This window comes from Sus scrofa, chromosome 13, assembly GCF_054392235.1.
Source record: "Sus scrofa isolate SSC_HxYL_T2T_F1_AM1 chromosome 13, Sscrofa_HxYL_maternal_Yorkshire_Landrace_v2.0, whole genome shotgun sequence".
Lineage (NCBI taxonomy): Eukaryota > Metazoa > Chordata > Mammalia > Artiodactyla > Suidae > Sus > Sus scrofa.
The window spans coordinates 121,607,117-121,630,169 of record NC_139395.1 but is presented as its reverse complement, the minus strand read 5'-3'; the positions used below and the strand labels follow the sequence as shown (position 1 = coordinate 121,630,169).

Here is a 23,053-nt window from a genome sequence, read left to right as displayed (position 1 = left end):
CTTCAATTTTAAAATGTTAGTGTTAAAAAGGCCTAAGAGATCATCTACCTCATTTTCTTCATCTTACAGTCATCTTAGTCATCCCAGGTCACTCTATTGAACTACCATAAACTAGATGCCTTAAACAACAAACATTTCTCACAGCCCTGGAGACTGGGAAGTCCAAGATCAAGTTGCCTGCAAATTCAGTTCTGGTGAGAGCTCACATCTGGTTTGCAGAAGGCTGCCTTCTCACTGTGTCCTCACGAGGCAGAGAGAAGGCTCTGGTGTCAATTCCTCTAAATAAGGGCACCAGTGCTATAGGATTAGGGCCTCACCCTGATGACTTCAGTGAACCTCCTCATAGTCTTTATCTCCAAATAGAGTCATAAATGGGATTAGGGACACAATATATTAATTTGGGGGATACAAACATTCAGTCCATAACAACAGGCATATCACCAAGGACAAGAAAGGTGAAATTGCTTATTCAAGGTCACAGAGTGTGCAGTTGGATGGAGGTGGGCAAGCCAAAACTGGAAGAGCTCATGTTTAGGACAGGAGCCTAGATGTGGGTGAGCTTGGAGAAGAGGGACTTGACCTGGCAAGATTATGCTCTTAGAGAAAATCCTCCACCCCGCTTTCCTTTCCTGCCTTCCATGGCCTAGGTGTTCATCTGAAACTACATCGCCAGCCACTTAGTTTCATTCTAAGTGTTCTCACTGACAGTCCAAAGGTTGGTGTTTGTTTTGTTTTATTACTGAAAATTAGCACATCAACCAATAGTAAATCTCAGTAATTCTTTACTCATCTATGTCCAAAAGTTAAAAAGACATGCCCTTTTATTTATTCTATTGCATGATGAGAAAGGATCTAGAGGATTTTCATCTGCTTTTTTTCCCTTTTGCATTTTTTTGCATTAAAATTCTGCATTCTTCAAGGGGAAATGTAACCAGAAATGTATATAAACAAACTAAAGTTTTCATTTAAGTGACACCACTAAGGGTTTTTTTCCTATCCACTACCCATAGCTGTTTTTTTTTTTTTTTAAAGTAATTTTGGAACTCGGTATCATCAATATAATAAAATAAAGGCACAGGGCTGGTTTGTTTTGTGGCTCCTCTGTCTGAAAGGTGTCTTGTCTTACTTTTTCTCCTAAGGCTTAGGCTTTGAAGAAAACAAAGTAGTTCTGGAGTTTCTCTTCCTTCCCCAGAGTCATTATTATCTAAAGAGCAAAGAAAATAAAGCAGAATGTTGCTTCATTGCCATACTTCTCAGTCTTTCATGCTTGTTTCATCTTGTGGTAGTGGTGGCATTGTTCCAGGCTATGGGGAAAATAGGCTCTTACATGAAGTGCTTAAGCAAAGAGTAATTTATTAATCCTAACACAGAAGAGTACATAGAAGCTAAAAGAAATAAACAAAAGGAAGAAGACCTTTAGGCACACTCACAACAGTAAAGCCACTCTTCCCCCAAAGGCCACCCTGAGAAATAGCATTTTCTCTCTCAGGCCCTTGTCTCTAAAATGTCGCACCTTCTACTGCATTTTCCCAGGGCCCCAGTTTATTCCTAGGTGAAATGGGGCTTCTCTGGTCTATCACAATGGAAGATTAGAATCAGAAGTATATGAGATGGATGATTTCCTGAACTCACCTCAGACATAATTGCTCCTTGAAAATTATCAAGTTTGAAACTCATTTAGCTTTCCAATATAGAAATGCACATCTGGTGATTTGCGTCTGGTCAGTCATCGAGAGAAAATTAGCCCAGCTGGTTTTCTTCTCAGATATCAGACAATTATCATTTTCCACACAAAATTTTCTATTTCAACACGTTTTAAGTGGAACTCTTTCTAAAGTGCATAAAACATTTTCACAACTCTACCAACAGGGCAAACCCAACATAGTTTAATTTGCTACTAGTCACAGGATTATCAAAGTGGATCCTGGTCTTCCAGATTAAGACACTGCTTTGTCAAAGAGCAATATGGCCTCTTCTAAGTGAACCGTGGCAAGCCAGGCAGCTGCTGGGGAGAAGGGACTCCTATGAGTCTAGGCCAATGATCATCAGGTAGACACTTGGCATCGGGACCTTCAACTGACATGACTATTCTCAGAAGTTCTGGGAAGGAGTCCTATCTAACTCCTCCAGAGTAAAGACTTGACATGAGACCACAGTTACACCCAGAATTACAGATGGGGCCATGTCATGACTCTGTGGGAAGTTTGCTTCTTTACTTGGCTTGTGCTCCACAGTATGTCAGTATGTCATTTTCTACTCACAATTCAGTGAAAAGAGAACTTCTCTGAGCTCCTCTCTAAACACATGAATGCAATGCAAAACCTAGGCTTCTGAGGGCCAAGTATAACTGAATAAGGGGCAGAGGAATAAGATGATCTATCGATACTTTACATAATACAATCCAAAGAATGCACTCCAGCTTCAGGCCTATGGCTAATTCAAGTAAATGTAATCATGGCCACTTGAGTTAAATTGATAATTAAAGGTTATAACCATGTCGTAAAATACCAAAAAATAATTTAAGCTCAGTCATAGTAATAATTCTTCTAATTGGGGTAAAGTTGCAATCAGTGTTTGAGAAAAATTACATTTAGGCTATAGGTCTAGGATAGATTCAAAAGGCAGAAATTGGCAAACCAGAGAATTATGAAAAGAACATTCGAGCAGTGCAGAAAAAAACTGGACCATATGATAGAAAGTAAAGCAGATATTTGGGAGGCATTTTGAAAAAAAAAATTAAAAGAAAGAAAGGCAAGAAAGTAGAATTTTGTCAATCTCTTATAAAAGAAACACATGCCCTGGGACATAATATTATTTAGGTAAAGAATAAAGGAAAGAAATTATATTTATTTTGAATTGTTCCCAATGACATTACTGCTGACAGTTATATAGGTCGTTAGAGTTTACACAGTAATTTCAAATTTCCATTTGGATATAGATACTTTTTGAAATCATGAAATTAAGCAATGACCTAATGTTATATACAAAGGTAACATCTAAAATACAGATGTTTTTAATCATCATTTATGATAGAATACAACTTAATATTGTAATGACAAACTTCCATGTGTTTATTTGGATCAGAAAAGAATGGGCAGTAACAACACCAACATGTCTAAAAGCAAACTTTTCATGTATTATGGATCTTATTTCTTTCTGGATCTCATTCTTCTTCAAGGACCTCATTTCCTACTTTCCTCTTCCCATCCTTGATCTTCCCTTTAGCATTTTAGAAAAACATTCTTTAACCTATTTCCATCATGGGTCATCTCTTCACTTTCCATCAATCTGCTGACAAGATAAGTATATGGTTCATATCTCTTTGCACTGGTACTTTGCAATCCATCCCACCTCTGCAAGCGTTTCTCCCTAGAGATAACCCAAACCTCTTATTTGCTATTTCTATTAGACATTTTTCGTATTTACCACATTTGACCTCTTGGCAGTGGATGATAGTTTTGGTTCCTGGTCTCATTCTGTTATTTTGCCGCTGTGCCCTTGACTTTCTCCTGCCCTTTCATGTTTATAACCCTCCAGGGTTTCATCCCTCACCCTCTACCCTTTCTTTCTATACTTACTTTCTCTGGAGGAATTTCATCCTTTCCTTCTAAAGCTTATATACTGACAGCAGTCAATTCTGTACCTCCATTCCAAGCCCAAAGCCATGTATTTACAATCAGATGTCCAAAGATACTCACAAAACATGTGAGGCCCTGAACTTCTTACCAGTACTTCAAGTCTCTTCTTCTTTCCATATTCTCTTCAGAAATTATGGATACACCATTCATACAAGGATCTAAGGTAGAAAAGAGAATTGTCTTTGATTCCTTTCTTCATCCTCCATATGATGGTTAATTTTATGTGTCAACACAATTAGACCACAGGGTACATAGATACTTGATTAAATATTACCTCTGGGTGCATCTGTGACGGCGCTTCTGGGTGAGATTAACATTTAAATTGGTAGACTGAATACAGCATGTTGAGCAAAAGCTATTTTCTGTGGGGCTGCATGTTTGCCATCCTTCCTGCAACTATATTGATTTTTCATAGGGATTCTTCCTAACAACCCTCATTCACACAAATCCTTTTTTCAAGGTCCCTTTGAGGATTCCAAGTTAGGACAACCAGTTTTAACAGCTGGTTAATGTTTTTATATACCATTTACACCATAATTTATTTAACTATTTCCCAATAGTTCAGCTTTTAGATTTTTTCTATTTTTCTCTACAATAACTAGCTTTGCAATGATTATCTTTGCATGCGAAAATGTTATCTTGAGTTCTAGATTACTTTCTATGGATAGATTCCTAGAAGGGACATTACTAAATCAAAAGGCATGGATATTTTATAGTGTTTGATCCGTATTGCCAATTTGCTTTCCAGAAAATGTGTACTGAGTCATAGTTTCCTTTGCCGTACATCTTTTTAAAAAATATTTTTACCATACTAAATAACTCAACAGCAAAAAAGCCAACAACCCAATTGAAAAATGGGCAAAAGATCTGAATAGACATTTCTCCAAGGAAGATATACAGATGGTCAACAAGCACATGAAAAATGCTCAATGTCCCTGATTATTAGAGAAATGCAAATCAAAACTATCACGAGATACCACCCCACACCAGTCAGAATGGTCATCATTAATAAATCCACAAATAACAAATGCTGGAGAGGGTGTGGAGAAACGGAAAGCCTCCTACACCGTTGGTGGGAATGTAAGCTGGTACAACCACTATGGAGAACCGCATGGAGGTACCCTAGAAAACTATACATAGAACTACCATAAGACCCAGTAATTCCATTCTTGGGCATATATCAAGACAAAACTTTCCTTGAAAAAGACACATGCACCTGTATGTTCATTGCAGCACTATTCACAATAGCCGAGACATGGAAACAACCCAAATGTCCATCAACAGATGATTAGATCAGGAAGATGTGGTGTATATATACACAACAGAATACTACTCAGCCATAAAAAAGAACGAAATAATGCCATTTGCAGCAACATGGATGGAACTAGAGATTCTCATACTGAGCGAGTAAGTCAGAAAGAGAAAGACAAATACCATATGATATCCCTTATACCTGGAATCTAATATACTGCACAAATGAACCTTTCCACAGAAAAGAAAATCATGGACTTGGAGAATAGACTTCTGGTTGCCAAGAGGGGAGAGGGAGGAAGTGGGATGGATTGGGAGTTTGGGGTTAATAGATGCAGACTATTGCCTTTGGAATGGACTAGCAATGAGATCCTGCTGTGTAGCACTGGGAACTACGTCTAGTCACTTATGATGGAGCATGATAATGTGAGAAAAAGAATGTGTACATGTATGTGTAACTGGGTCACCATGCTGTACAGTAGAAAATTGACAGAACACTGTAAACCAGCTATAATGGAAAAAAATAAAAATCATTATATTAAAAAATGTTTTTACTATACTAAGACAATCTTAATGTAAATTTTAAAAAAAATTGTGGCACAATGGATTAAGGACCCAGTGCTATCACTGCAGAAGGTCCAGGCACTGCTATGGCAAAGGTTTGATCCCTGGCCCAGAAACTTCCACATGCTGTGGGTGTGGCCAAAAAAATTAAAATTTAAAAACTTGCTAATTTTATTAATTAGTATTGTTTTCATTCCTTCAATTACTGAGATCAAATATTTTCTCACATATTTACTGTTTATCTTCTGTTTATAAACCTTGCAATTTTAATTATCCTAGTGTTTCTTTAGCAATATTCATGCAATCATATAACTTAAAATTGTTAAATCTGTGTAATTTATGCATTCTATTTAATCCATGCAAATACCCTATCTGCTTTAAGTTTTTAATATTGTTTAAAATACAATTTTGATTTTCAAGTAATCCAATACATTTATTTGTTTTCCATTGTGATTTCTTCTAATGCTTCTCTACTTAAAAAGTTGAACTACATTTAAAATCAGATACATTTTATCTTACATTTTTCTTGAATTTTTTTCTCTTTCCTATGTCTCTCTTTAACATTTATCTTGTGAATCCCTCTGTTATTTACTTTGACATACGGCAGAGATCGAAAATAGATTCCATCTTGCGTGCCAAGTTTACTCACTCCATAAAAATGTATTCAGTGTTTACTATGTACCAGGCACAGTGCTAGACATGATTGTTAGAGGCAAATGTTGAGAGGGATACTGAAGTCACATTTGAAGTCACTCACTGGGAAAAGGCACTTAACTGACTGCCAAAGGGGGGAAATGTGTGGACTGGCAACGTAGTGCTGAGAATTTTGCCCTCTTTTTGCAGAGTGTGCTATCAACTCACTGCTTACAGAAAAACAGATCTTGTAATCACAGGATATGCTCAATAACATTAAATGTTGCAAGTGAGTAGAAAGCATCACTGTCCTGAAGAGAATAGATTTTCATGAGTAATTAAAAATACCCAACTTTATCTCATTTAACTACTTAAAAGTAATAAGATATAGCAAGTGATTTTTCTGTAAGTATTTTAGCATGGTTGTCATCACAATGTTTATACAATTTTACATTCTTCCTTTTCCATCTAACATTATGAAACACTTGCATTTGTCATAGTTTCTTAATAAACATAATATCTAATAGTGATACACAAAAGGTTTTAAATGGACCAATTATTCTTTTCAAAGCAGAGTTAGTTGCTTTTCTTAATAAATACTTTGTACAGATTCCCTATTTGAGATATTATGAGACAATCATGGCCATCTTTTCAGGCGTACATATTTAATCCAAGTGATTTAAGATAAGCACACTTTTCCTTAGGTCCTCAAGCAAATCTCTTTTTTGATTAGCCAGGCAATGTTTTCCATATTCTTTTTGGTAACTCTTAACATCATTCATTTCATAATTTATTGAGCCTCTAAAATGGAAAAGTGATCTATAATAGGACATTGCCTTGAGAAATAATATTCCATACATTCTAATATATGTAAATATACCATTTTACATCCTTAACGTATTCTTTCTACAAGCTCCTTTCCAAATTTTAAGTGTATCCTAATCCAAAAATGGAAACAAAGACTCCAAAAGCAAACTCTCTCTCAACCTAGTTTCTTTCCCCACCCTATTTATCCTCCTTCTCAGCCAAAAATAGCAAAAGCAGGGTCCACTTATCTTAATTACCTATTACCCATTTATTCTCTAAGTAATCTTCCACCACACCCCTATTCAGTTAACTTCATGGCCTTGTTTAGGTTTTATTTTAACTTGTCCTTCCTGTAGCTCTATCAGTAACACTCTCCTCTCTATTCAAAGCATTATCTTGCCTTCCACTGTTACTTCTCTCACATACCTTGTTCGTAATCACCAATTCCTCCTTTTATCTCATGAGCATTTGAATGGACAGTAGAAACTCTTAACTCCAGCTAACTAATTTCTGGATCACAGGAAGCCAAGGCTCTTCCCTGCTCTGTAAACGGTTCCTCTCCCACCACACTGCAGGGCTGCAGACTCCTAGCACAAAAACCAGTCTCCAAACCAGCCTGTGAGCACCTACTGAGCTTTATGCTCCATAGAGGTAAATAGTTTGTTCTAAAAACTGTATGCAATCACACTTGTTATTTTTATTATGTAATTTAATCAAATATTATATAAACTAATGAGATATGAGAGTAAAAAAAGAGTTGTTTCTATGAAAATTAATATGTGTGGTTTGGAAAAGCTCCATTGTGGCTGGCAGCTTAAAGAAAAACTGCACTCATTTAGGTGAAAAATAAAGCCAAGAAAAAAATTTTTCCAATCTAGACATTTATTACATCAACCTAACCATGCACGTGTCTTTAAGTTCTTGCACCACTCAACAAAGCTGAAACAGTAATCTAAATGGGAGCTTAAAAGACAAAGCCGAGCTCCAACCAGTAACAGATCCACATACAAAGCAAAGACCTTGGCACCACATCAGGAGAGAATTAAAGGAAAGTAGACTTATATGTTTTAAGATGTTCATGTTGTTTTCCCACTTGTTTTCTGACTCTGCTGATTAACCTGTCCCAATTGTCCAAAAGACCTTCTAGAAATATCTTGATTACATCATGAGGCCTCTTCTTTCCTTGTTCCACTGTCTGCTTGAAAAATTTAATTTCCAACCAGAGCTTCAGGTTAGACTTTAAACAAATAAGCACTACATCTACAAGCTCTTCACAGAGGGGTCCATGGTTCATCAAATCCCCACTACCTGCTGCCCTCCTTGCACTGTGTCTTACACACAGTAACTCCACCAAACGTTGTTTTTTGTCTTTCTTAGGGCCACACCCGCTCCATATGGAGGTTCCCAGGCTAGGGGTCTAGGGGTCTAATCGGAGCTGTGGCTGCCGACCTATGCCACAGCAACGCAGGATCCCAGACATGTCTGTGACCTACACCACAGCTCACAGCAATGCTGGATCCTTAACCCACTGAGGGAGGCCAGGAATCAAACCTTCAACCTCATGATTCCTAGGTGGATTTGTTAACCACTGAGCCATGATGGGAACTCCTAGATTCCATGTTACTGCAGCTGTGGTGTAGGCCGACAGCTAGAGTTCTGATTCGCCCCCTAGCCTGAGAACCTCCATGTGCTGTGCGTGCGGCCCTAAAAAGACAAAAAAAAAAAAAAAAAAAGAAAAAAGAAAAGAACATCCCTTTGTTTTGAAGTCATAATTTACCCTTTCTTAATAATTAAAGAAGCTCAATTGATAATTATAATTGGAAATTATCATTTTTAATTGGGTAGCTCAAGCTAATTTTTTTAAAAAAATCAACTATCGTTTCCCTGAAATGTACAAACTAATTTAGATGGACAGTGACAAGTACCACTACAGCTTTCAATTTTATATAAATGAAGTCTGAGGTTTTGCTAATCTCTTGAATCCTGTGGGTTTATTCTCTCTGAAGCAATTTCCTCTGAACTAGGTAGGACAGGTATGATTCTCTCTTCCATTTTACAGATGAGAGAATTAATGGTTCCTGACTTATCCATGACCTTATAGTTCATGACTTAAATGTGATTTATACCCAGGAACTAGGCACCTTGCATCACCTTTTAAATGACCTTAAACCTCTTTACAGTTGGGTAGGAGAATCATGAACAAAATGGTGAAAAGTCAAACCCTTCGATCCACAAATATCATTCCTCTTCTCACCAGGCTGTCTAGGATTATGCCATTAGAGTTCAGCTTTTTAACACATTTTACAAACGTAAAAAAATCTGTAAAATGTTGAGAGAAATTCTTGAGAGAAATAGTAAGTTAATAATTCATTCTTTAATATCTTTCTATTAATTAATATATCTAATTTGCTTTCGTTTGATTTAGTAACTTCTTGAAGAAAAGGAAAGGACAGTTATGGGCATTTTGAGAAAGAATTGTTGTCTTCCCTTTTTTAAATTTTTAAACGTTGAGGTTTAATTGACATATAATATTATGTTAGTTCAGGTGTACAATAAAATGATTTTATATTTATGTATACTGTGAAATGACCATGGCAGTAAAAGTCTAGATATCATCCATCACCATCCAAAGTTACAAATTTTTTCTTGTGACAAGAACACTTAGGATTTTCTCCCTTATCAATTTTCAAATAAATAACACAATATTTACTGTAGTCATCATGCTGTACATTACATCCCCATGAAATCTATTTTATAACTGGAAATTTATACCTCTTTAGCCTCTTCACTCATTCACCCACCCCACCTCCAACCTCTTCCCCTCTAGCAACTACAAATCTATTCTCTGTATCCAGGAGTTTGGCTTTGGGATTTGTTGTTGTTGTTGTTCATTTCTTTTATTTTTTTAGATTCCATGTGTGAGTAAAATCATATGGCCTTTGTCGCTGATTTATTTCACTTAGCATAATACCCTCAATGTCTACCAATGTTGTCACAACTGGCAACATTCCATTCTTTTTTTATGACTGAAGAGTATTCCAGTATAGATAATACCACATCTCTTTATCCATTTATCAGTGAACACTTAGATTGTTTCCATATCTTGGCTATTATAAATAATGCTGCAATGACAGTGGGGTTGCAGAGATCTTTTCAAGTTAATGTTTTTATTTCCTTCAGACAAATACCCTAAGTAGAATTGCTGGATCATATGGTAGTTCTATTTTTAGTTTTTTGAGGAACCTCTGGACTGTTTTCTATTGGCTGCACTAATTTACATTCCCACCAACAATGCACAAGCATCCCCTTTTTCTCCACATCTGCGTCAACACTTGTTATTTCTTGCCTTTTTGATAGAGCCATTCTGAATGGTGTGAAATAACATCTTATTGTGGTTTCCATGTGCAATTCCCTGATGATTAGTGATGTTGAGCATCTTTTCAGGTGTCTGCTGGCCATCTGTACCTCTTCTTTGGAAAAAGGTCAAATAAGATCCTCTACCCACTTTTTAATTAGATATTTTGCTATTAATTTGTGTGAGTTCTTTATATATTTTAGATATTAACCTATGTCAGATATATAATTGACAAAGACTTCTCCCATTTCATGAATGGCATTTTCATTTTGCTGATGTCTTTTTTCTTGGATCGAAACTTTTTATTTTGACATAGTCCCACTTGTTTATTTTGGCTTTTGTTGCCTTTGCTTTTGGAGTCATATCCAAAAAAATCATCTCTAAGACCAATGTCCAAGCAGTTAGGACTTATGTTTTTTCTAGAAGGTTTGTGGTTTCAGGTCTTTTATTCCAATCTCTAATCCAACTTTGACCTAATGTTTGTATATGGCATAAGACAGTGATCTAGTTTCATACTTTTGCATGTGGCTGTCCACTTTCCTAATACCTTTTATTTAAGAGACTGTTCTTTCCCCATTATGTATCCTTGGTTCCTTTGTCACAAGCTAATTGATCACATATTCATGGGTCATTTCTGGGCTGTCTATTCTGTCCCACTGCTCTTCGTCTTTTTATGCCAATAGCGTACTATTTTGGTTACTATAGTTTTGTATACAGTTTGAAACCAGGGAGCATGATGCCTTCAGCTTTGTTTTTATTTCTCAAGATTGCTTTTGCTATCTGGGATCTTTTGTAGTTCCATACAAATTTTTAGAATTGTTCTATTGATGTTTTGAAAGAGATTATAGTGAATCTGTGGATTGTTTTGGGTAATATGGACATTTTAATGATGTTAACTCAATTAATCCATGAACATGCAATACCTTTCCATTGATTTGTATCTTATTCAAATTCTTTCATCAGTGTCTTAAATGTTTCAGTATACAGCTCTTTTGTCTTTTTGGTTAAATTTATTCCTAGGTATGTTTATTCCTTTTGATGTAATTTGTAAATGATATTGTTTTCTTAATTTCTCTTCCTGATAATTTGCACATTGATTTGTACCCTGTAATTTTACTGAATTTTGTATTAGTTTTAACAGGTTTTGGGGGGTTTTTTGTGGAGCCTTTAAGGTTTTTTACATATAAAATCATGTTGTCCACAAATGGTGACAGTTTTACTTCTTTCTTTGCAATTCGTACACTTTTTATTTCTCTTTCTTACCTAACTGCTGTGGATGGCTAGGATTTCCAATACTGTGTTGAATAAAAGTGGCAATAGTGGGCACCCTTCTCTTTTTCCTGATTTTAGAGCTGGAAGCTTTTCACCTTTCAGTATACTTTTGTTTTTTGAAAGGTGTTTGATTACTGTTTCATTCTCCTTACTAGTAATCAGTCTATTCAGAGTTTCTATTTCTTCACGATTCAGTTTTGGAAGAGTGTATGTTTCTATTAATTTATCCATTTTTTTCTAGGTTCCCCAATTTGTTGGCATACAATTGTTTATAGTAGTCTCTATGATACTTTGTTTGCCTGGGTATCATTTGTAATTTCTCCTCTTTCATTTCTGATTTTGTTTCAGCTTCTCCATTTTTTTCTCAGTGAGTCTATCTAAAGGTCTGTCAATTTTGTTTATCTTTTCAAGAACCAGGTATTAGTTTTACTGATTTTTTAAATTCTTTTTTTAGTTTCTATTTCATTTGGGTTTTTTGCCATTCTTTTTTTTTTTTTAGTTTCTATTTTGTTTTTGGCCATGCCCATGGCATGTAGAAGTTCCCTGGGCCAGGGATTGAACCTGAGGCACAGCAGTCACAACGCTGAATCGCAAACTGCTAGGCCACCAGGGAACTCCTATTTCATTTATCTCTGTGCTGATCTTTATTATTCTCTCCCTTCTACAAGCTTCTTTGGCCTCCATTTGTTCTTTCATCCATTATTTTTTCAAATAAGTTTTCTGCCCCCTTTTTTCTCTACTCTTTCTCAGACCTCTATAATACAGCTGTTTTTCTACTTGATATTGTCCCATAGGTCCATTAAACTATCTTTGCTTGCTTTAAAAAAAAATTTATTTTTTGGCTGCTTTGTTTCAGTGAGTTCTACTACCCTTATTCCAGGTTTCTGTTCTGTTTTTTCCTTCATCCAGCCTGCTTTTGAACCCGTCTAGTGTATTTTTCAGTTCAGTTACTGTATTCTTCAGCTCTGTGATTTGTTTGGTACTTTCTTATATTTTCTCTTTGTTGAAGTTTTCACTGCGTTCATCCACACTTCCCCTCAGTTTGATGAGCATTTTTATGTCCAGTTCTTTTGAACACTTTATTAGATAGATTACTTACCTCCATTTCAGTCCTTTTTCTGAGGTCTTGTCTTATTCTTTCATTTGGAACCTATCTTCTGATTCCTCATTTTGCTTGACATTCTGTGTTTATTTTTATGTATTAGGCAAAATAACTACCTCTCCCAGTCTTCAGGATTGACCCCATATACGAGATAAACCTTTTTTCTTCAACATTGTCCTAGCTTTTGGCTGTCTCTCAAATATTTTGAACATCTGAGCAGCCTGATTTATTCTTGACAGGACCCTTTTATTGAGGGTGTACAAAGACCTATCGGTGTTCCAAAGAGAGAAATCTCAGTCAGTCTGATTGGAAGCCAGACCCTCAGGCAGCATCTTTCAAAGTATGTAAATACATACAGTCCTATTTGACCTCATTTGTAAGCCCTACTGGCTTCCAGGGCAGGAAGTGTCCCATGAGTGACAGTTGCAAAAACTGAAGCTCCAGACAAGTATATAAGCTCCTTTTTGGAGGTACTGGTGAGCTATATTGAGGCCAAGGGTGAGCACAAAGATGGTTGCTCCAGCCTACTTCCAGAGAAACCCCTATAGCCTCTAAATGTGTGGCAAATCTGAAGCCTGCTCCTCAAGCTGATGTTCTGGGACAAGTAAATAGGCCTTTCCCACATGCAGACTGTGCGTGTATTTCAATCCGATGTATGTGCAGTGCTCTGGGTGGTGGTAGCCTGCCAAGAACTGTCTCTCTAATTGTTTCAATACGTGGGGGCCCAGAAATGCAAGCTCCAGCTACCAAAGCCAGGCAATCAAGGTGCATTTCTTGTGTTTCTGTGTGGACCATGTTCATGTACATATTTACCGAGGCAGCAGGAAAGTACAAGGTCAGGGCATGCCCACCAGCTTTACTTAGGCAGTAGAGCCCATAGGGCTGGGGAGTGAGTGTTCATTGTTTTCTGCAAGGGAGTGGGAGAGCATAGGCATGGGCACACCCTTAGGCTTTAGTGGGGAAGCTGGAGGGGTTGTCAGTGTACATGCCTCAGGTGCTAGCAAGATAGAGGGAGAGTCCAAAAGAGGTACTCACCACTGTCTCCATGCCCAGAGAGAGTTGCAAACAGGCCCTTGACCCTCTAGCAGATGCTTTAAAATTAGCAAATGGACCTCCTTCACATACAGCCTAGGGGCTTTTCAAGCCACTGCTTTTGTGCAGGTCCGAGGGGTTAGTGTACCTCATGCGGTATATGAACACTTCACTCCTCAGGGCAAAGCTCCATGTTTGTGACATTTCCCCTGATTGTGAGTCACTGTGAAGGGGTGCAGTTTCTGGCGAGGTGTCTGCCTCTCCCACCTGCCTCCATGTGGATCTTTAATCCTTTCTTGCGGAGGAGCTGTTCAGCTAGTTTTCAAGTCTTTTTCAGAGGGAATTGCTCCATGTGTGTATCCATGTGTCCATGGGAGGACTCAGGATTCAGGAGTAGGAATTCAGGATCTTCCTATATGACCAACTTGAACTTCCTCTCAAGACTGTGGAAGGATTATTTTAGATTAGCATACTTTATCTTCAAAAAGGAAAGTCCAGTGTATGTATGTGGGTGGGTGGTGAGAAGCGAGGGGCACAGTCATAAGTGAGGATTTTGGGAAACCAAAGGTGACAACTAGATGTTGGATGCCAGGATTTGGATTGAACTAGAGGATAGAATGAAAAGGAGCAGAGTAGCCCAAGACAAATGTTTCTATTTCACAATTTTAATTTAAGCAGAACTTAATCCTGAGGTAACTTGATTCTTCTTATTTATTTGAAAGTTTGCTCTACTTTATTTCTAAGTAAAATCATTGATAGTCCATTTATTTTGACTCAAAATGTTCCTGGAAACTAGAGCATAAATAATGTTTATGAAGCACATTGTGATTTTTGGAGGGAGGGAGTAATAGTTCTGAAACAGAATGTTGAATAACTGACACAGGACTCAGCATTGGATACATCATAAATATGTACTGGCATGTTTATGACTTGCAAGAGTCACCACAATTAAAAAGTTACTATAAGGTTCCTGTTGTGGTACAGTGGGTTAAGAATCTGACTAGTATCCATGAGGACACAGGTTCCAACCCTGGCCTCACTTAGTGGGTAAAGGATCCAGCGTTACTGTGAGCTGTGGTGTAGGTTGCAGATGCGGCTTGGATCTGCTGTTGCCATGGCTGTGGTGTAGGCAGCTGCAGCTCCTATTTGACCCCTAGCCTGAGAACTTCCATATACCATGGGTGCAGCCCTTAAAAAGCAAAACAAAACAAGAAGTTACTATAAATACCTATCATAAAACATATGATATGAAACTATATTTGGCTATGGATAAACCAAATACCTCTTTTATATAAATGATTTCAACAAACTATGCATTTAGCGAAGAACAGTGAAATGTATGTTTCACTGGGCACTGATCTTTTCCACAGTCCATCCTCTTATCTGAAGTTTTTGAGTTCCTGAAGGCAGTGAGCTAGTGAAAAGCTGCCTGAACTAGGCAACAGAAGATTTGGGAAGTTCCCTTCACTTCTGTCTCACACATGCTCCCTTTCCATTCATTCCAACATTTTATAAAACTAAAATATTTTCTAAAATTCATACATTAGCTATAGTAAAACTTAAGCAACAAGTTCAAAATGATCACACTCTAAACTGGAAGAATTTAGAGTGTGTTGGATGGTCCAACTTTAGAAGGTTAACGTTGAAACAATAATTTCTGTTTATTTAGTCTAGTCCATATGTGGCAAGTAGGGCCTTCTAAAAATTTCCTCCATTATCAAAGTAGTCTGTGTTTACAAATATTGACTTGTGGTGCTGATGGTCTGGTTTCTCTTACTGAAAAGCATTTTACTTCTCATCTAATCATCAACTTTCCCCTTTACTCTTTTGTAACTCCTTAAATAGTTCAGTTCCCCAGCTAGGAGCTTAGAGACAGACCAAAGCAAGGCAACAAGACACACGCAGTGGAGTTTCTTATGTGTTTAGCCACAGGCTTACCTTGTTAATCTACTAACATTTACCACCAGGTCATTAGCAAAATCGTATAAAAAAGAGTTATAAAACATCTTTCACAGAATCCTCAAGATAACTTGAATGTATTCCTTTACCCCTCAGAACAGTTCAGGTGTAGGTGGCCTGTGCTAATTAGGTGACAGCCAAGAGGTAAAGAGTGTTTCCCTATAGAGAAAAAAGAAGAGAGTTCATTTCAGCAATTTTCACATGAAAAGGTTAAAACTGGTTTATTAATACTGAACTGCCATTCAAAATTTTATTTGCTTATTTTAATTGAGGTATAATTGACATATAGCACTATGTTAGTTTCAGTTGTACAACATAATGATGTGATATATGTATTTATTGTGAAATGAACACTACAATATGCCTAGTTAACATGCATCACTACACCCTAGTCACACCTTTTTTAAGTGTTGATTTCTCTCACAAATTAAAAAAATATTGAATTCAATTTGTATTAAAAAGATATCAATAAAAAATTTACAGTAGGATCCTCAAAATTATTAGTCATCTATTTTTATAAATTAGCTGTATCCCTCAACTGTATTTTTTATGACTTTCCCTATTTTGAAAATATAGGTAACGAGGATTCCCAAATGTTACTTTAGCCCTTTCACAAATGTAAGACCTTGAATTTCTTTAATTTCTTCATGCCTCAGGAATAAAACATTAAATCAATGAAATTCCTCAAGATTTACAATTTTAAAATTATATATATTGTTAAATATATGGCTTATGGAAATATTAATATATAATACTATTTTTTAAATGCTGTTTTTAAAGTTAAAATAGAACAAAGGACCTAGCAAGACCGGTATGAATAGCTCATCTATTGCAAGCTCTACCCAAAGGCAATGTTATGTAAATTCAATTTATAGGCCTTGGATAACTTCCTCAATGTTGGCCTTTGAAAAGCTCTATACTGATATTTTCAAGAAACTGGCAGCATACTTCACCTTGGGAAAGTAATACTATAAAGACACTGCCATTAGTGATTTTATGTACTTCTACATATCCTTCTTGAATTTGAAATAATGGATAAGTTCAGGTAATAATTTTTGTTCTCTTTCAAATTTTATGACTAAAATATTGAGTTGTGTTTTATGACCTACATTTATTATATTCTGTAGAGTCAGCCAGCAGCTTTAGGCAAAGAATACCTTTGGAGTTTGATGGGAAGGAATCAGAAGTTTAAAATGAGTAATCATGTATTCTGGAAGCATAGGAATTTTCCAAAGATTCTGAAAAACAACCAAATACTACACACTGTGTAATAGAGAAGCAATAATTTTCCAACTCTATATACAATTTTTTTTCTTTTGTGGCTAGGATAATTATCTATTCATGTATACGCCAGGACTGTTGCTATAAAACTTAATTTCTTCCAGAGCAGTTTTGGCAGATTTTTTGGAGGAAGAATTTGTTTAGCAAAATATACACTGACAGCAGTAAGGAATTTTTAGTTATGAGGAATTCTGACAAGGTTGCAGGAATTATTCAGTCTCAAGAGTCACGCTGAAAGAGTAAAATTTAAACAGTGGTAGATTCAATAATAAGCAAGGCTACACTGTATTTGCAAGACAGGTTAGAACATTAAAACTTTCTTTTTCTCTTTATATTAGGTTATTTTAATGGACCAGATATAATTTCCTAATATAACTTTCTTTATTTTATAAGAGAAAGAGATGGAAAAATCAGGATTCTGAACTGGATTATAACCTTGTGGTACTCCTAGCTTTCTAGAAGGTCCTAGGGTTATCACAGTGCATTGATAAACTTTGCTTTTTATATTTACTAATATGTGAACCTAATACTTAATCTGGTTGTGATAAGTTAGATAGTATATTAGTAAATGAAAGCATTTAAAAAACAATGTGAGTTATCACTTATTAGAAAAAAGCACATGCCAGACACACTTAGTTTTCATGGTAGTATAAATGCCCCAGGCTAGCCAGGTTGTAAAATTCGGTTCATTTTATGGCTTTTAGTATCAGAGTCCATCTAAAAAATTCTGCACAAGGGGCTGCCTTTATGTTATTTTTGTGACTGAACAGAGCTAACCTCATTTTGAGTGCTTGCCATTAGTGATGACTAAAATCGGTTTAGAATATCTTTAAAATTATGCAGTATGCGATAAATTCCATGACACTATTGAGGATTTAAGAAATAATTTACTTTTCTAGAATTTAGGTCAGGAGCAGAAACAACATTATCATTTATGCATAACCTTGAATTTTTTCCCTTAAGTACACAGAAAAAATGCACTATGTATTTTCTTTGAAGAGGTTTGTAGTTTTTATGCTTATTTTACTTGTTTTTACATAGGAAACTTTTGCTGGCCTTTAAAATGTAATTTAGCAATATACCTGATGTATTTTTGCATCAAAAATAAATAAAATACATATAAACAACAAATACATATGACAAAATGAAGGCATGGCCATTTCAGCCTGTAAGACTTGTTTTTTAAATTACTCTATTTGCAGCCAAGGGAAAAATATGAGATCATTTCTTTCCCCTCTGCCAAAGGCAAGCTGATTTCCCCAACCCACGTGTACAGTTGGGCGGTGTGTCTAGAGTGCTAGCGCGTTCAAATCTCAGGACTCCTGTCCTGCCATCTGTGAGCACACACGCATCCACATTAGTACACTGAACCCGGCACGACTCAGTAGGTACAGGCATCTCCGACTCACTACCAAAACTGTGCTGACGATGTAGCTATCTCGTGTGCCTGCCCACTGAATATGGACAGAAAAGGGTGCTCGGCAGAGGGTGCACAGTTGTTTCCATCCATTCTCTCCCACTTCAGATACTGTACTCCTCTCCCCAAGTGCGTTCCGAGTGAGGAATCACAAATACACATGTTCCCGTGCGCACACACACGTGCGCACCATCTCTCCCAGCCGCAAGCCGGGACTCGTGTCCCGCGCAGCCGACTTCCCACGGCTGGCCCCGCCGCCTCCCCCCACCACCCGCACTCCACGTGGGCGCACTAGGGCGCCAAGCGACCTCGCGGCCCAAGGAGCCCCGTGCTCTACCCGGCGCTGGAGGGAAGGCGAGGTCCTGGGGTCGGACGGACAAAGCGGGCGTCCAATCGAGCCCGGCATTGCCTCCCAGAAGGGAGGGAACGGAGGCTCTGACGGGCCCAATGAACGGGGAGCCCGAGTGGGACTTCCTCCCGGAATCCCGTTGGCCAGAATTGCAGGGCCGTGGGTGACACGTAAGTTGGGTGGGAGGTGGCGGCGGCCGAGGCTCGGCAGCCCCATCAGTGACACCGGCCCGCCTTCCCCCAAACCCGGCTGGGGCAGCCTGCCCCCTCCCAGCTACTCACCCCTGCGCGCCGAAACGCTCCTTTTGTTGTTGCCCCTCCTTTTGGTGGCGACAAAGTCGCGCAGTGGGAGCTGCTGCAAGCGGGCGGGGAGTGGCCGGGGCGGGACTCTGAGCTCTGCCCGGGGCAGCCGGGCCAAAAAGTGGGGAGGAGAGAAAAAGGCAGGCGGCGTCTGGGGACCGCGCGAGGACAGCCCGCTCAGAAGTATGCGGAGGGCCCCCTCCCGGGCCTCGGCACTCGCGGAAAGCCAGCCTCGCAAAAGTTTGGCAGCTGCGGCTGCCGTGGCGGCGTCGATGGCTGCGCGCCCCGCGGCGCGAGGAGGCTGATCGGGCGCCACTTCCCCTCCAGCCCCGCTTTTGTGTCTCGAGTCTCCTCCTCATGCTGCGTCCAGCCACCTCCTGCGGCGGCCGCTGCTGAGGCGCTCGCTCGGACGGGCAGAGGGGCGGAAGGGACAGCGGCGGCGGGGACGGCCGCGGCGCAGAGTCCCGGCGGGACTATGGGAAACGGGATGTGCTCCCGAAAGCAGAAGCGGATCTTCCAGACGCTGCTGTTGCTGACCGTGGTGTTTGGCTTTCTCTATGGCGCGATGCTCTACTATGAGCTGCAGACGCAGCTGCGGAAAGCCGAGGCGGTGGCGCTCAAGTACCAGCAGCACCAGGAGTCCCTTTCTGCCCAGTTACAAGGTACGGTTAACGGGACGCGCGCGGCCGGTGGCCAACTTTGCCGCGCCTCCCGCCGCGGCTGGAAAAGTGGCTTTGGTGAGCCGTTGGCACTGTGGGCGCCACCTCTGACTTTCAGGGACATCAGAAGCCAGGGCCGCAGGACCCCGGAGTGTCAGAGATGACAAATCGCCACCCTGCCTCTTCTTCAGGCAGTTACATTAGAAATTGGCAGCAACAACCCTGTCCCACAGGGCTTTGGATGGGCGGGTACACAATGAATGTTTTACCCCAGCACTTGTCAAAGGCCCAGCTGCAATCTGGGCATACAAACCATAGACCCCTGCCTAGTCTCCTGCCAGCCCATCCCAGAGGGACAGGGTTTCCTGGTTTCTAGGTATTTGCTTTCCAGTTGACTTTGTTAGTAACCTAAGAAATGGGGAGTTTGGCAGCACAGTTTGAAAAACACTGCTGTTTTTTCAAGGGAAATTAAGCCATGATCCGGGGTCCAAACTAATGGCCCAGTCGAATGGAGCCTAGACCTGCTGGTTTCTCATTTCTTTTAACTCAGTAGTGTGACTTTAGAGATGTTGGATGTGTTGAAAAAGTTCACTATCTTGCATTTATGTTTTTGGAAAAAGAAAAAAAAGGTTTATTTGTCTTCCTGAATAACTTATTTTGTCCTAGAGAGGTAAGTAGGGGTGTGTGTGTGTGTTTTACAGTTAGCCTTGAGAAGCCCAAGAGGAGGAACGTGGTTTTTCACTTTGCCAGACATACAGCAAACACAGTGTGACAAGATCTGCAGAAAGACTTAAAGCTCCTATCCCTCTATTTTAGAATCCCATTTAATGTAAATTTCAGGAACATAAATGATGCATGACGGCAAAGTAAGCACTATATGTGCTTCCTAAGAGCAGAATCATCTTGTACATATTTTTGAAAGCTTTTTCTTGTACTTGTGGTTAGTTTTTAACACTTAATGCAGCCCTCTCCCCAATCAAAAAAAGTAATAATAAAGAGCTGTGAGTAGTGAAATGTTGACAGTATTTGCTGATAATGCAAATACAGCTTATTTCATATTACTAGGAAGATACAAGCTGGATGGATGTTTCTGTCAGTGTATACTTTTACAAATATAAAGCAGATGCCTTTTTGTCACTTTAGCTACTTCGAATGTTTTCTAGTAAAAAAAAAAAAATATGAGAGAAAATGACACACAGCTGATTCTTGGTCTTATTTGCTCTTCCCATCTTAGAAGGGAAGTATTTTTAGCTTACTAAAGCTGTGTAGCTACAGGCAGTGAAAATATGTGAACTGGTCTTGGCTTGAAAGGAAAACCTGTTTCGATTGAGGCTTAGGATAAAATTTTTTTTCCTTAAAATTTTTGAAATTTACCCATAAGTTAAAATTTTTCTTTTAAATTTGTTGGCATTTGCTCACGAGTTACTGTTGGTATGCAAAGTATGGCTATTTATTTACTTGTTAATTAGAAGACACCAGTGGGTTCCCTGTGAAGTTCGGAGCAATTAGACCAAGGAGAAAACTTGCTGTGCAATAACAGTACAATGGCAGGACAGGATTTTCTCACATGTGGCGGGAAGGGTGAATATAGTGGATCACACCAGGTTGGTGCCTTGTTCTCTTAGTTTAGGAGATTCAGAGCAGTGCTGTTACATCTACCAGTATGCTACCCTCCGCACTGCATAGTGCCTGACACATAGGAGGGGGGGTGAATGTATATATTTATTCAGTCAACAAACAAAATTGAACTGCGGTGAGAAAATTAATCTCAAGCACTTTTGTCTGCTTTCTCAGACTTCACTTCCCTGTCTCTGGTTGTTGAAAAAAACAAAGTAATAACAGTGACATAGTTTGCCCAGGTAGCACATTGCCTCAGCTCCCAGTGCTAGAACTCATTGACTGTGGTCATGATTTCTGAGTCATGACCTTTTATTAACAATTTTCCATTTAGAAAGTCAATCTCAGCATCTTTTCTCCTTTTATTTGCCTTCGTCTGGTGGTGGTAGTGGGGGAGAGGAGTGGTAAGTGGTAATACAAAACCATTAAAATATGCCACATTTACTTTGCAGCAGGAGACGGAAAAGTGTTGCAGCTAGTTTGAGTGGCCGTACAGTCCATTTCTTAATTTACTCTTTTGCCATTTCCTCTTGAATTGTGGTGCTGCAACAATTACACTCTGATTATGGGTGAGGAATTATTTCCCAAGCAAGTTAGAGTTTCTTCTTTCTTTACAACTCTTTTTTTCACAATTGACTTCTATTCTGTAGCATTTATTTTGGATTTCACATCTGCAGGTCATTTAATGAAGATTTTCTGACGGTATGCAGCTTTTGCTTCCCTTTCCCAATGACAAATGACATTTTACTCGGTAGCACTATGTGCCACCTGCATAAATTTGTTTTTAGGACATCAGACTCTCCATTCTTAAGACTTGTTTAGTTACCTTATATCTCTTGACCCGGCTTGGATTAAAATCAGAGTTAATTATGAGTGGCCTTCTTTTAAAAAAACGCCTCTTGAAAAACTTTAGTTTGGCTGTGTAATCTGCAAGTATACGTTTGTTAAATGAGCATATTTAGGTCATCTTCAGTTTAATAACGGGTTGTATACCAGGCATTATTCTGAAAGTAGGTTATGTCCAATTCCAAGTGTATTTTAGAAGAGAACAGTTCCACAAATAGGAGATGGTGGGGATGATATGGGGAAAGTTTAAGACCAGCAACCCTCTCCACTAAAAACAAATCTCCACCAGCCTACCTATCTTCCACCCACAGTGTACCTTAATTATACTGAGGAGTGGGGCAGAGGTTATCTCTGGTGGCAGGGGCGGTAGTAACAACCTTTGACCACCTCAGTGTTTAATTAACTTAAATTTAAAAAAAAAAATGCTTTCAGGGCCAGGGACCATTCTGGGTGACTATAAACAGTGGTGGCTTTGACTGCCCATTAGAATCCCTGGGGCAGCTTCCAGGCCAATTAAGTCACAATCCGTGGGGGTGGAAGCCACCTGGCAATCTCCCCAGGTGATTGCTGTGTGCAGCTCAGGTTGAGAACCACAGCTCTGTAACCTTAAGACTGAGCCCCTTCACACATTTACTTTACCTGCTTGGCTGCAAAGACATTTGAGGTCTTTGTTTTTTTGTTTGTTTGTTTGTTTTGTTTTGTTTTGTTTCCTTTACCCCTGCCACATTTTGTGTGATTGTAGGCCTCATTTTTCTTATTTATATAATGGAGACTGGAATGACTTATTTCATAAAATACCATAAGGATAAAGTAATACCTATAAAGCTCCAAGCACATACCAAGTAGCACATAATATGGTTCCTTCAAGATTAGCTGTGGTTATCATCAGGCTCCCTATTTGAGATGAGATATTTGATCTCTTTCTCTTCCCAGGTTTGCCATGGGTAAAATTTTGAAATTGGCAGAATTTGT

General features: G+C 38.8%; 2 protein-coding genes across 10 annotated transcripts in view; one reads left to right on the top strand and one right to left on the bottom strand.

Annotated features, from left to right (window-relative positions):
* Nucleotides 1-19,530, bottom strand: part of LOC102159187 (uncharacterized) — a 122,946-nt gene extending 103,416 nt beyond the window's left edge. For 4 of the 6 annotated variants that reach the window (XM_084990260.1, XM_084990262.1, XM_084990261.1 and 1 more), the window contains exons 1-2: nt 18,942-19,530; nt 3,699-3,796 (exon numbers count right to left, since the gene is read on the bottom strand). In XM_084990260.1, coding sequence (XP_084846386.1) covers nt 3,763-3,796; nt 18,942-19,318 — 411 coding nt within the window. In that variant the 5' untranslated portion in view covers nt 19,319-19,530 and the 3' untranslated portion in view covers nt 3,699-3,762. The remainder of the gene's footprint in view (nt 1-3,698; nt 3,797-18,941) is intronic. The other 2 variants (XM_084990259.1, XM_084990258.1) reach the window with 1 other exon arrangement.
* GOLIM4 (golgi integral membrane protein 4) overlaps nt 18,838-23,053 on the top strand; it is an 80,267-nt gene continuing 76,051 nt past the window's right edge. For all 4 annotated transcript variants that reach the window (XM_013982184.3, XM_005669986.4, XM_005669985.4 and 1 more), the window contains exon 1: nt 18,838-19,621. In XM_013982184.3, coding sequence (XP_013837638.2) covers nt 19,435-19,621 — 187 coding nt within the window. In that variant the 5' untranslated portion in view covers nt 18,838-19,434. The remainder of the gene's footprint in view (nt 19,622-23,053) is intronic.